General features: G+C 40.5%; 1 protein-coding gene across 1 annotated transcript in view; it reads left to right on the forward strand.

The window, feature by feature from the left end:
- Window positions 1–257: 257 nt before the first annotated feature.
- grm5b (glutamate receptor, metabotropic 5b) overlaps window positions 258–15,033 on the forward strand; it is a 33,126-nt gene continuing 18,350 nt past the window's right edge. The window contains exons 1-6 of the mRNA XM_037267720.1: window positions 258–374; window positions 5,616–6,041; window positions 6,177–6,611; window positions 6,689–6,803; window positions 10,620–10,694; window positions 10,872–11,046. Of these exons, the coding sequence (XP_037123615.1) occupies window positions 5,832–6,041; window positions 6,177–6,611; window positions 6,689–6,803; window positions 10,620–10,694; window positions 10,872–11,046 (1,010 nt within the window). The 5' untranslated portion in view covers window positions 258–374; window positions 5,616–5,831. The remainder of the gene's footprint in view (window positions 375–5,615; window positions 6,042–6,176; window positions 6,612–6,688; window positions 6,804–10,619; window positions 10,695–10,871; window positions 11,047–15,033) is intronic.

Here is a 15,033-nt window from a genome sequence, read left to right on the forward strand (position 1 = left end):
GTCATAGCCAAGCTCTCAAATCCCTTCAATCCCATATTACCCCATCCCTCCTGTCTCTCCTCATGGTTCCCTCTCACTCTTTATCAGTATCCATCTCCAGATGGTATAGTGGAGGTAGGTGTGAGAGTGAGCGAGAGAGAGAGAGAGAGAGACTGTAGGAGCGGGAGAGAGGTTGGGTGGCCTGTGATTTGAGAGGAGCCTCCTCATTGGAGCATTGAGAAATAGAGAGAGCGAGCAAGAGAGAGAGCGAGGAGGGGGTTTCATTTGTTGCCATAGTGAAAAAGTAGATTAACCAAAGCGAGCAGCGATGCCATGATGGACGCATGAGGGATGTTGCTCTTCTCCAAGTCGGCACACCTGTCCTGCAAGTAGAGGTATGCTTCCCATTTATTGAATATCTATTTATTAGACTGTCTGAAAATGTATTGACCAAAACCTGAACTCATTATTATGACCACATATTTCTATTTTGGTCACCCCCCCCCCATTCATGTATGCGTTAGCATGTGTTCCAACACACATATAATGAATGTAGTCATGCATGCTGAAAAGTAAGCAAAACAAGCACACATTGAAGTTAGAAGCACATCTATGGGTGCATTTGGATCGCATTGCTTTGCATGTGTAGGTTGACGGCCATTGCGCTGACACTTGATCCATCTCTAGAATCTTATAGTGTCCCCTCTCGTGAAGACAGGCAAGCAATGTCTGCCTTTATTCGTTGCTGAAAAGTGCACATGCAAGCATAAACATGCACAGAGTGCACCACATCGATCTATTCCAAATGAATCAGTTTACAATCTGTTTTAAAATGAACATGGGAGGTTCTATCAGCATCCCTATTGTTTCTCTAGACAAGTTCTAGCCTATAGGTTTTTCAATTGTATTAATTTAGAAATTTTGAAATAATTTTCAATAAATTAATACTATGTATAATTTAAAAAGTTGCATAACTGGGGACCGGTTGCCAATTAAACAAATATAATAAATCAGGTAATCCTCTGGCTTTGGGTCAATTAAAAACTGATACGATTGGCCTATCACACAAATGTCTCATCCCTCCATAAAAAAGACATTTTGATAAAATCCTATTCTAAGAACAAAAGGATTTTTTTCCTTCCCTTATACATATTCCAAGAAAATAAGAGTCTTCAGAATAAAAAGAATAAATCCAGAATAAAAGGTGATAATAAAGTTGTTTAAACATGACTTTGAGACAGATGAAATGGTCACAGTTTAGTGCAGTGATTTCCGACCAGTGCTGAGAAGATCATCAGTGATGCTGCGGAAAAGTATCCAATCCTACTTCATTTCTCAGAAAATAATTATTTATTCATTGCAGATTGCTCATCTAGAGGAGCTATGCAAGCGATGCAGCTAAAGGCTCTTTCATTAGATGGCAAAAGCCACAATAAACCCATTGCCAATCATACAACATGCTAGTTATAAAACATTACTGTGTGAGAAAATTGAGATGAGGTCATCGTTACGTCAGTATTGATAGCTAGTTCGAGTGAGATTTGTAAATGTAAAAAATGGGTGCCTAGCTTAATAAAAGTTGGGAAACACATAGATGATATAGCTGGTTAAATGTTAACTATAAGCTTCATGATGATTATGAATTTGAATGATAAGACAATAAAGTCAAAATACAAAGATGGGAGAATTTTTCAAACGTCTTAGAACAGTTCACTGACACAAGTACAGACACTGAATGCAAAGTGGCTCACATGTGCATACATTATACTATGTAGAGGCTCAGCAAGATTGTTTAATTTTATTTATGACGTGCTTGACCCTAGTGGGGAGGACAAATTCAGGGTCACAGGCATAATATTCGAGATGATTATGAAAATAGATCATGCATGACTGAAATGACGTGTGAAAATAAATATTTTTAGACGGAGTGGAGTTCACGGAGTTGTTTAGCAAAACCACTTACGCCCATTGAAAAAAATAAGTCATGGAATAAAGAAAAACACATTTTAAGAGATTTATTGCAAATCTTATAATAAGAGTTTTATGATTCTGTCACATTTTCATGATGACTGAGTGAGTTTCATGGGGCACTTTATTGATATGTATCATGATAGTATGAAGCAATATATGACCTACATGGGAAGAACAGCTTAATTTACGCAAACCTGGCGCACCCGTTAAGGTGGTTATGGAGCGACAACTTTCCAAACAGCAAACCAGACAGGAGAAGGCACTTTTGCCTTAGAATTTACCATGAGTGTTTTGTATTGGAATTGGGAATATAAGCAGCCAGCGTCGTGGCATTTGTTGACAAGTGTGGCAAGGTGTGTGCGCGTGTGTTTGAAGGAGAGATGTTTGGAGAGAGGCTCAGGTGTGCGTGACTGGAAAACGGACGAAGCGGTGGCAAATGAGGCAAAGCTGCTGGTGGCTTTGACATTGAATTGAGCGCCGTCGCTGCGATCTTTTCTCCTTGAGATCACCAAATTGCGACCTAATTATTTAAGAGAAAGGTAAGACTTCAGCTCTGGCGGAAATAGCAACGTGAATTGTAATCCGTTTCATATTCACGTGGAGTCTTGCTTTTCTCCCTTTTGCCCTTACTAAATTTAGCGGAGTTTGTCGTCATCTTTGCAAAATGTGAATGGAGACACAAACGCATTGGAGTGCATTTTGCCTCCTCGGTGAGCAAGAAGCGGTTGCAATTGGTGTGAAGGAAATCCTGTCGTGCAACTGGAGACTCAGTCTAAACATGGGCAATATTTGCATTCGTGTGCAGCTTTCACTCTTTCATGTTGTGCACCGAAGTCGCACCGAAGTGTGTATGCGGGATTCCAAAGAGCTCCTCTCCCAATGCGGCTGGTGGGCGCAGCGCTGCACCAGGCGTCTTCATCATTATTGTCTCATGCACGCAGAAGACTCATCGTGATGAGTTATTAATCGCTGTTAAACGTGTGAATTAAATGCTTAGTGGCTACTCTGGTGCAAATACGTGTTTTGCTTGGCTGTCAAACATTTCTACATGAAGTGGTTTCTGGATCCGATGTAGTCAGGTGTACTAGTGCCCACCTTGTCTGATCTTGCTACTGCAGTGTCAGCAGTTCAAGTCCACTCGGCTTTGGGACTTATTGGAGACAATGCCCGCACCTTGTCTTCCTTATCTTCCCATGGGGGCGCTTGCCAGTGTGTTTGTAGTACCCTGCTGTATCTTTTATAGTGACATAATTCTTGGTTATTGACTTGGGCTCTGTACGGTGTGCAGAGAAACGGATGGTGCCCTTTACTGTTTGAATAGGCCATTCATTATCATATTTTGCAAACCCTCTTTTAGACTCAAGTCAGAGTTCAAAGATGTCGCAGGGTAGGGCAATTTATCACTGCATATAATTTGAGAATGGGTAAGCAATGGTGACATTTAGGCGGGTTTCATTGTTTGGATTGTGACATAATGTTTTTCTAACAAGATACAATGACTGGAATCAATTCAGTGACCAAAGATCATTGTGAACAGAAGAGAAAATCAGGATTTGGATATTGATCTGTTTCTACTGTAGATGCTATGATGATGCTTCACACCTTCAGCAACTTGTTGAATAATTAGAAAAAGTGAGAGATTATTTATTACACCTAGCTGTTGTGTAGTGTTTGTGCAAAATATTATTACATAAAAATTATATAGTTGTCAGTGTGCCCATATTTTCCTCAGACTATCAAAATAATTACATTGTGTTAAATGTTCTCCATGTTTGTTGTCGTACACATTTTACTTGTACTGTTAATGATACATGACATTAATTTCCATGTATAGAATTTCAAAATGTGATAACAATATAACATATGTATATGTGCATCCTAAAAATCCCTAGCCGCCCCCACTTAAATAGGCTAACTGTTAAAGTGATCAAATTAGAGCAACTTAATTGTGTTTATTGTGAGCAATTGTTGTATTGGATTTAACCCTGCAACCCGAAGGTACCTCCCGCCCCCCCCAAGGAGTCGTGCATTGCATAAACACGGGCCCCTCGCACAGCTGCATGTTTTAAAGTAGCACAAGCAGCATTCACTCAGTGACTCAGTCACTCAGGCTGTGTGTGAAGACACAAAGATTATCTTGTATTTTCAGTTGAACGGCAAAATAATTGATTGCAATGTTGAAACATGCATCAATGAATGGGGACAAGGAAAGATACAAGTTTTTATCGATATATGTTTATATTGCAAAATTGCATTTAGAAGCTTCTGTGATATCTTTGTGTTGAGTTTCAATATATTTATAAATGCATTATGGTGTGGGAAATTTTTCTGAGGAGGGATTGTGGATTGGATTTTCTTTTGCGTTCAACAGAGGCGAGGCCTACGCAACGAGACAGACGCACGAAAAGGGTGGGGGGGGCGTGTGATTGAGAGACCCGAGCATGTATGACTGAGTGTGTGAAAATCTTGGAATGAAACACTACTAGTTTGTTTTCCGTGAGCGAGTGGGTTTGTGTGGAAGTATGTGAAAGAAAAGATGTTCTCTTTGACGTGTTCATTACTAGAGCAGTGGTTAGCCAGGCTGCCTTCCTGACACTGTCATTTTAATTACAATTAGCCAGACTGTCCCTTGCTGCTTTTTTTTTCTTTGTCATGTGCTTCACATTTTCATAAATGAAATTCTGTGGCATGTCGAGTAAGTGCTTAGCACGTCCACTTTACAATTCTGAGGTTGGGGGTTTGAATCTGGGGTCCTCTTGGGCTAGGTTGCAGCTCACTCATACTTAGTTTCTGAATACATATTTTTACCCACTATTTTTACCCTTTATTATATTAATGTTCATAATTTAATTCCACTCCTCTCTGTCACCTCCCCGTAGTCAGCAAAGCCCAAACACCTGTGCCATGACCTTCACCCAACTTGGCTTGAGGGGCGAATGCTGTGCAGTAAATCATTTGTCAGGTCATCTGGTAGAGAACAGCCCCATGATTGTTTATTAGCTTTACTTGAGAAAACAAATGTCTCGCTAGTCTCTCTGACTGTTTAATGGCAGTATACAATATAGGCAAACATTCTATGTTTGGCCTTCCATTTGATCAAAATAAAACGTGCCCACCTCGTTGCACAATAATAACACAAATTAGGCCGCCACTGTCGAACATTTTTAGGATCGATGTTCTCCATCGATTAATTGGAAACAAGTGTTATTTTTTTCCCCATTATTGTTTATTAAGCAATTTGTTTTTTTATTTGAAATTATTTAGTGATTTAAGAACAGCTAAGCAATAGATAAGCAATTTCACTCAGATTGTTGGTCATTGTTTTCCAAAGTTTGCAAGCATCTTGTTTCGATTAAACACAAAAGATAAAACAATCTGCTTCGACGAAGGAGTAGAGAAGATTTGGATCTTCAGAAAAAAAAGTGTCTCTAAATGATTACTCGATTATTAAAATACAAGGCGATTAATGTGATAATCGTTTTGTTTTCGACTAATCAATTAGTTTTGACACCCCTATCACAAATGAATAAACATCAATGTTTTGCCACATAGCATCATTATTAAGCGAAAGATGTATATTATGCATTGATTACATGTGTTCGTGGGTGTCCTGTAGCAGCTGCAGTGTGTAAGATTGACACTTTTTTCCCCCCTCTGTCTTCCAGGTTCATGTGAACATGTCTGTCTGCTGTAACCTACTTTGGACGCTAGCTCTCCCTCTGGACTTCTACCATTTATTAAAAGGCAGTCAAGACTTTCTGCTAAATTTCTCTAGTCGCACTGCAGATCCTTTCTCTGTTATGGTGACCACCCCACGTTGAAATCTGAAGACAGAAGAAAAAAACGAGTTGTTATGGCCAGGAAAACTGTTTGCAGGACAAATGGTAACCTGTGACAACAACTTTGAATTTCACTTTGGGATGAATAAACAGAGCAAGATGATTGTGTGGCTACTCCTCGTCTTTGTTTGGGCGGCACTTGAGCAAACGGACTCGGCACAGTCTAGCGAACGGCGAGTTGTAGCCCACATCCCTGGGGACATCATAATTGGAGCGTTGTTCTCTGTGCATCATCAGCCTCCTGCAGACAAGGTTGCTTTTGGAGTATTTCACATCTTTTACATTATAATGTGCATATAAAATAATATATGTGTGAAAGGAACAATATTGACCACGTTTGTAAGATTTCCTGCCCTTTGTGATGAATCCTTATTCCTTCATGTTCAGGTTCATGAACGTAAGTGCGGCGCAGTTCGAGAGCAGTACGGTATCCAACGGGTGGAGGCCATGATGCACACGCTGGACCGCATCAATGCAGACCCTCTCATCCTTCCCAACATCACCCTTGGATGTGAGATCCGTGACTCCTGTTGGCACTCGGCTGTGGCTCTGGAGCAGAGCATCGAATTTATACGGGATTCGCTGGTGTCGTCCGACGAGGCGGAGGAGTGGGGTGGGGGAAGCCCTTGGGGAGGAGGCGGCGGGGGTGCAGCCATGAAGTGCGCTGACCCCTCTGCCACTCCCATGCGAGGGAAAAAACCCATTGTGGGTTTAATCGGGCCAGGATCGAGCTCAGTCGCGATCCAGGTCCAGAACCTTCTACAGCTGTTCAATATACCGCAAATTGCCTACTCTGCCACTAGTATGGATCTTAGTGACAAGGTGAGACATAGTTTACTGAGTCTTTGCTCATAAATAACATTATGGTGCTTTTCAACATTATGTCTCTACTTTTACAGAGTCTTTACAAGTACTTCATGCGGGTGGTGCCATCAGATGCCCAACAGGCAAGGGCGATGGTGGACATCGTCAAGAGATACAACTGGAGCTATGTGTCAGCCATCAACACTGAAGGTACAACATCCAATGCGTTCTGGAATTCTCGATGCCCTTTTCAACTTGAACTTGAGTATCTAAGACACCGATGCTTCTGCTTTTCCATTTCTGGTTCTCTGATGATGCTCAAGTGTTGAGATCCAAAGATAAATTACTGCACTCGGGTTATCGCACTGATTTTCAATTGGATTTTGATTAGAGTGGAAGAAAATAACAGCGTTTTGGTGTTGTTGAGGGCCGTGTGATGGCGTTCTTCCACAGCAAACGTTTCCACTTTTGGCTGTGACTTTTGATGTAAAACAAGTTGGCTACATCATATGAATTAGAATTAACGAATCACCGGATAGGAGTATGGTCACACTTCTGCAACCACTAAATTTAGCTAACTCCTTCTAGACATTTCTGTGTGTTGTGTGCCCTCCAGCATATTGTGGTGGCGGTGTCCAAGAGGACTGAGAAGAGTTTAAGACAGATTAATAGTGCTGTATGGCTTGCAGCCAAACATTTCTGATCAATTCAGACTATTGATCAGGAAGCCATTTTCCTGACTGGACGTGTCCAAGCAATAACATGGATTTTGTCTGCGACGTGATACATTTTGACAACTGAACATTAACTTAGCCCTCTTGGATTTTTTTCTTGAAATATTATAGATCTTCCTCTCATCTAGGTGATGCATCCTGTGAATACTAGTTTTAATATTTGAAGATATTTTCTGATCATGATATAAGTAATGGGTCCCACCGCTTGCTATTGACTTTGAGTTGGTCGTTTCTGATATTTGACAGTAGATTTATTTAACTTATCTACTTGAAAACACAAAACTACAAATAGTTTGGAACATTGCTTGTCTCTGAAATATTTTCCTTTCTTATAGTTTGCTGGGAAGAAGAATTTATGCGTGTGTGTACATGCATGTGATTGTATTCCTGTGTATAAGATCTTGTTTGTGTCTGAGGGGACTTGTTTTGTGCAGGTGTGTATAGGCTATGTGTCGGTTACGACATGCCTATTGACCTTGAAATAGATATTCAAGGTTGGGTGTTGCTTTCTGAAATACAATCACAGAGCCAGAGAGAGAGGGAGGGTGTGGGAAAGATGGCAAGAAATGGAAAAAGAGGGAGGGAAGCATTTACATTCAGGATGGGGGTAGTGAAACAAGGATGAGGGAGGAATGGAACATGGAAAAAGCAATGATACGTGTGTGTGTGTGTGTGCGTGAGAAAGTATGTACGTGTAGTTGTCATAAATTGAGTGCTTGGGATAGATACGTAAATGGGTGTACAGTAAGTACAGCAGAGTGGGGTTGGGTATTCACACATACTCACCCTCAGCATTAGCATTTAGCATATGTCTTAAAGATATGCTAGAGGTTATTATGCAAGGCAGTGAGGAATACAATTAGAATATAAAATAACTGAATGGTGGCAGTGATAATATTACTATGTTTCCATTTATGGTACATATAAGAACTGTTAATTTTGCACCATTCATTCTTGTATCTTCCTCCAATTAATAATTAGCAATTTAATTAAAAAATATATACTGAAAAGATACAATATATATTTCATTGTCCCACATGGGAAGAAAATTTCTGCCACACTGGTACATGGTAGTTTTTTTTTTTTTTTAAAGGGGCTACTTGTTCGACAAAAATTGAGAACCACTCTAAGTTAAAATTTACTGAGACCAATTTGGACCCTATTTTTTCCCCTTTATCTAAAACTTACAGCCCTACAGTACAGTTGATATACCCATGTTGCCATAGAAACTGGATTGATCAGAATTTACTTCATTTATTGTGCTACAATGTGGAACAGAACAACAAAGTGTCTGTCCAATAGGTCACATTCTGATCACTCTTGACAACCTACTCGTTTCATTTAGAGTTATCATTTTTTCTTCACTATTGAATTGAGCCTCAATTATTTCTCTCTCTGCTTGGTCAATTCACCTCATTGGGTTTCATTGATATCAAATTTGACACATCACCCAAGTGTGATCCAGCAGAAATTGATCGATACCCCCATAAATCAAGCTGTCTGCCTACTGTTTATTGCTGCTTTATTTGAGCTTATTGGCTTTCATTCAGCCACAAAAGCTGATGGAAATGGAACGTGTTGCGTAGAAAATGATGATAATGAATCTTCAGGCACACTGACAGAATCTGTGTCGATTCTACCCTACACTTTGCCTGTGCAGCCCCGGGCTATAGATTGAAAGTGAGCTTCAGTGTCAAGGCAATGTCTCTTTAATAAGTACTCAATTTTAATGAGCTTTTGTTGCAGGACTACATAAAATATATCTATGTTGTGAGAACTCACTCTTAGACTATGGTGCATTTTATACCATTGTTTTTCTTCAGGGAGTTTGATGCTCAGCTGTTACTGTAGGGAAGTGTGGCCATAACCAGTTCAACATTACCACAAAGCTGTTCATAAGCCATTGAGCCTACGTGACTCTTTTGGGATTTTGTCTGAAAGCTACAGTATGTACATGTAACTCAAGATGTTATGTGAGCCTCGAAGAATTCAAGGAAACCCGGTGGAGGACAAGTACATGTTTACAACATGCTGTCCCCCCCCCCCCTGTGGTGAAGCATTGACGAGGAGCGAAAGGAGATGAGGGCCAAGGAGTGGAGAGAGAGAAACATGTTTAAAATGGGGAATAGCAGGCGTGATGTGACAAGAGGATGAGAGTAGTAATTGAGAGGGATAGAGGAAGGAGAGAACTAGGAGGGTGGAGGAAGGATGTCTGCGGAAACGAGTCCCAAAGAATCTGCCTCTCTTGTAAAAAAAAAGACAGTCAACCTTGAGGAAGTCTCTTGTTAAGTACAGCTCCTCAGGCAGATTGAGGATGGGATGTGGACTGCATTGACAATTTTGACTGTACTAAAAAAGAAAATATAAATATATTTTTGTGCGAGGAAAAGTGAATGAAGTTTCCCAGAATATAAGAGTGGGAATGACTAAAAATGAGACATCATTGGAAAATATTGCCTGTAGCAGAAATGGAGTGCACACATGTCGAGAAACATTTCAAAGCCAGAAAGAATTACATGGGGACTCTGTGAAAAAGATGTCTCTCACATAAATCCCTGTTGAGACTCGAGTGAAGTAGGTTACAAGCTTTATCGATTCTCATGACTTAAACTCTCTCTCTCTCTCTGTCTCTCTCTCTGTGTGTGTGTGTGTGTGTGTCATGGTCTGCACCATCTGTCTCCTGCTCTTCTCACTGAGAGACTAATTACAGGAATTTATACTTAGCTCTGACACACTCATCATTGCCATGGACCCCTGCATGTGCACCCCCCACCCAACATACACAAATGCCATGATCTGCTGTCTGTTTTTTTTTTTTTTTTTTTTTTAAAACCAGACTTACCCCCCCACTATTTCTGGCCATGTCCGTTCGACACATTTTCGTTAGACCACAGATGAGGGCGGCAAATTTGAGATCATATTCTGTTATTGATTACACTCTGTAAGAGCAGGACAAACCGTAAGAGCTGCCCTGGTGGAGGGCAGGCTTTCTGGTGTTTTCTCCAATGAGTCCATAAAATAGCGAGATGAAAGGGAAAGAGGGAGATTTTAGGCTGGGAAATCCTATCATATTCTTTGCCAGTGTGTACAACGCTTTCATTTGCATAAATTCCAGGTCACCCACTTTCTTTGGCAACGAAACGGGTGCCACAGTGGGGAGACAGTTTCTCTGACACAAATGTGAGATTAATAAATTGTGCTATGGCAGACGAGTCAGGGAACTGGGTCGGGATGTCTTCACCATGTCTTCCTGTGAGTTGTGTCTCGTTCAAACCTTTTTTTGTCTTCTCAGGCAACTATGGCGAAAGTGGGATGGAAGCCTTCAAGGACATGGCGGCAAAAGAGGGCATTTGCATCGCTCATTCTGGTAAGATATGAAAACCAAAGCAAATGATATCATCTTTGTGATTCAAATATTATCTGTGCAGGATTACAACCCAAACACTTTTGAAAATTGAAACCGTAAAGTAGAAAAGCTGACTGTAAAAATAAAATGCAATGCAAATGACTGGCAAGTATTACAGGCTGTGCGATTTCTCTTAAGGCAAAATCTGGAGCAATGCCGGAGAGCAGAGCTTCGATCGATTGGTGGAAAGGCTGAAGGCTCACCTGCCCAAGGCCAGGGTGGTGGCTTGCTTCTGTGAAGGCATGACCATCCGCAATATCCTCATGGCTATAAGGCGCCAAGGACTGGTGGGAGAGTTTCTTCTCATTGGCAGGTCAGTAAAACTGTGTTCAGGAAGTCGACATGGTGCTGTGTTTACGCTCGAGTTCAAGTAAAGCGACTCGCACCAATTGCAACTGGTGTCTTTCAGTGGTTTTGATGATCGTGTTTACACTCAACCAAATGAACCATACTAGCAGAGCAATCGCGCCAGTTTGTGGTAGCCAATCGATGCATGACGGGAACACAGCTAAATGGTCCACATTAGATATGCTTCGGGATCCACACAAGCTTTTATCTGCATGCTGCATTCCTTTAGATCAGATTTCTGTTGGTCTCTTGCACTAATGGAACAAGGGGGGGGGGTGACAGGGGCACTGGCACTGCCCTGAAATATGCTCCCCCCCCCCCCCCCCCCCCCAGGTGCCAGGCCAGCAAACTGAAGTTTGGGTGTTTTCTGATTTTTTGCTGTATTTCTTTCAATATGTCCACTCATCCCCCATAAAAAACATATTATGAATCTTTTGCATTTTCAGAAGAGTTTGGGGAGTTCATAGAATTTTTTTTTACATATGCACAATATAATGTGAATCTACTCTTTCCACAGTGATCTCCACTCTGTAACTAAGACATCGTAACGACATCCTTTTTGTTGTCCTCGCTACCATGATGCTCATTATTACCATCATGCTTATCCTTCCCATCATCATTATCAACATGGTCATCGTCATCCGGATGAGTGAGGTAAAGTCTTGGAACATCCTGCATGGGCTTTTTTCATTCTGAGTGTTGTATGTATAATCAAGCAAAACAAATAGAATTTGTTTTTTGACTTGTTACTTTGTAATGCAAAAGGGTAGGGAGCTTACAAAATATTTTGTCATTTTACCCTGAGGTTAATGTGGAAGATGTCTTCCGTGTTTAAATCGTGATTTGGCGCAGTGGAACTCATCCATTACTCATCAGCTTTGTAGTGGCCAATTTGTTTCGATTAGTCCAGCGTATAAAACGTTAGCCTTCGATAACGTCCCTGTCATAAATGGGCTTTAGATTGGAGGTGGACATGGGTGGATGCTCGGCTCACCGGAGGTCTGTGGAAGGAAATTATCAGCCCCGTTCTGTTGGGCAGGCACTCTTTAATGTCGACATAATTATATTGCCACAAGAGCGCACTGATGATGATAAAGATAATCATTCCCTTTACCACTGATCTAATTATACTGAGTGTTTAACACCTCTCGGCATGACTTTCCCCTTCTCCAGTTTCCGCAATGGCCATTAGGATAAATAAGAAAATACCTCAAGCAGATCATCATGTTTGTCCTAGTTTACCCTCAGTTTCCTCTGGGCCCGTAGTGCAACCCTGGTTTTTTTTTTAATTTAAATTAATTAATCAGTACCACATCAATACCTCCTAAATAATAATGCTGGCTACTGGCGACCATGAAACGTATGATCTGAGCTTTTCAACTAATTTATTTTGATGTACATTTGGAAAAAAAAACAATACTGGCTCCATATTTTATATATCAATGCGGTTAAGGTTAGGTCAGGGCAAGTAATATTTTTTCTCTCACAGCCAGCGAAACCACAGAAAGGAAAGATGGAGACAGACTTAAAGTTAAAGACTTATTGAGTGGGATCCCGGTTGCATTGATTGCTGTTTCTAAGATTCTTTGTGTTCCCAGCGGGCAACAAACAAAATAATGAACAGCAGAACTGGGACAAATGCACACGCCACGTCTATACTCGTACATTGCATGTGTACTCTTCTCTCTTGTTTCATTTTGCAGAACTTTTGCTAAAGTAATGGTCAGAAACCAGTCAACCGTGATTTTGAATCTATTTGGCTCGGAATAAAATTTGCCGAACAATACAATAACCTTTCGCTCCCACTGACTTGGAACGTGTTGGTTCACATTAGTGAAAGAGAACATTGTCTCCCTTATTTATCTCCGAGCAGCTGCAGTCGCTCTAAAGGTAATTGGGAGTCAAACTGCACCAGCAGCAACAGCAAATTTAGCCAAAAATGCCTTGCAAGATGAATCATGAGACAACCACTGAAAGCTCAGAGGATCATTTTTAATTTTTTTAAATTTTCTCCCCTCTTCAGCCAACCAAATTAAGAAGAAGACAGCAGCCAAGGTGACATTTTGTGTATTAACCTTTTGGTTAAACAGAAAACTTCACAAGTGGTGGATTTTACAAGGCGGCATATGGCAAAAAGTCAAAGTAGTTGTCAGTGTAACTTGTTGAAACAACTTTGAAGGACTGAGTCATTGTTCAAGGAACATAACAGAAAACCTTCATAATGAAATGATTGAAGGTATTCATGCACATTGATTTCTATTTTCCCCTTCCATATTTCCATGCCACTTCACAAATTTATTTTCACCATGTATTTCTGTAAAACGTTTCATTTCAAAAGTAGCTAGATGGTATGGGAGATATTTGCTCTTTGTCTAACTTGAAAATACCGTGATTTTCCATGCATAATGCGCAAAATTTAACTAATTTATTGTCCTAAAATCTGGGGTGCGCATTATGCATGGGTACAAAAATTTTTGAAGAAAATCTCCCTCGAAATAAAACTTGAAATCACCTTTCAGCATTCAGCCATCCTGCCCAACACACTTAGTCAGTAAAATTCATAATTGACGACACATCGTTTGATGCGATGGTGCAATCCTTGATGGTGTGTTATTGTCAAATATTGTTTGTTTTTTAATCTCCATCGCAGACCGGATATCATACGGAGGCCGCCATGACAGTATGCGCAGAACGGATGCGCAAGACACGTCAATCGCGCATCACATTCAGCCATCCTGCCCAACACACTTAGTCAGTAAAATTCATAATTGACGACACATCGTTTGATGCGATGGTGCAATCCTTGATGGTGTGTTATTGTCAAATATTGTTTGTTTTTTAATCTCCATCGCAGACCGGATATCATACGGAGGCAGTATCACTGCGCATGCGCACTATGGATCCGATGCGCAGAACGGATGCGCAAGACACGTCAGCTATTTAAAGAGCGAGAGTTCAGTTTAATTAGCAGTTTCATCAAAATGGTTAAGAGAGCAAGTTATAGTATAGCATTTCAAAAGAAAGTCATTGAAGTGGCAGAAGAATTAGGCAATAGGGCAGCTGCGCGCCAATTTGATGTCAATGAATCAAACATAAGACTCTGGAGGAAGAAAAAAAATCATTTTGATACAGCGAAGGCTTCAGCAAGAGCACCTGGAAGAGGAAAGAAAGCGGTTGTTCCCAAAGATGATCTTTTTTCTGAAATAATTTTACGTTTACGGACTTAAGTAAGAGTCAAAATTTGGGTGCGTATTATACATGGGTACAGGCTTTTTTCCAGCATCGACATGCCATTTTTAGGGTGCGTATTATGCATGGGGGCGTATTATACATGGAAAATTACGGTAGTTTTTGCCCACTGTGCTAAAGGTTTGAAGAAAAGGAAAATCATGACCAATTATTCGCATGGAACCTCTGGATGTCATGCCATTGAAAGAAGCTATTGTTGTCCATTATGAAAAAAAAAAAACTTACGTAATAGAAAAACTCAAATTTCAGGCCATCATCAAGTTACCATCATTGTGGTTCTCAATGATCAAAGCAGTGACTTATTCCTTCAGCATTCCTCCCCGTGGCCATTTGGATTAATTAACATAACTTTGACTCAAGTGTCTAATATCAGATCATCTGTGAAGACAGCGCGCATGCTTTTTTATTTATTTTTTCTGCTGTTTCCATGGAAATATTTCCCTCCATATTTAAATGCATTTTGCACTGCGGTGCGATGTAGTACAGAATTATGGGAATGTTTGCATGCGTGGGTCCATCGCAATACTGTACACCCATGTGAGTGTTGGTACATGTGTGATGTTTTTTTTTTTTTGTAACTCAGTCTTAAGCTATGTTCAGAACGTATGGAATCACTGATGAAACAAAATATTGCTTTTTTTTTTTTAACCAGAGACCCAAATAATAACTTAACAAATTATCATCTCTCCCGCGCACTATTTTG

The sequence above is a fragment of the Syngnathus acus genome, chromosome 13 (genome assembly GCF_901709675.1).
Source record: "Syngnathus acus chromosome 13, fSynAcu1.2, whole genome shotgun sequence".
NCBI classification, from domain to species: domain Eukaryota; kingdom Metazoa; phylum Chordata; class Actinopteri; order Syngnathiformes; family Syngnathidae; genus Syngnathus; species Syngnathus acus.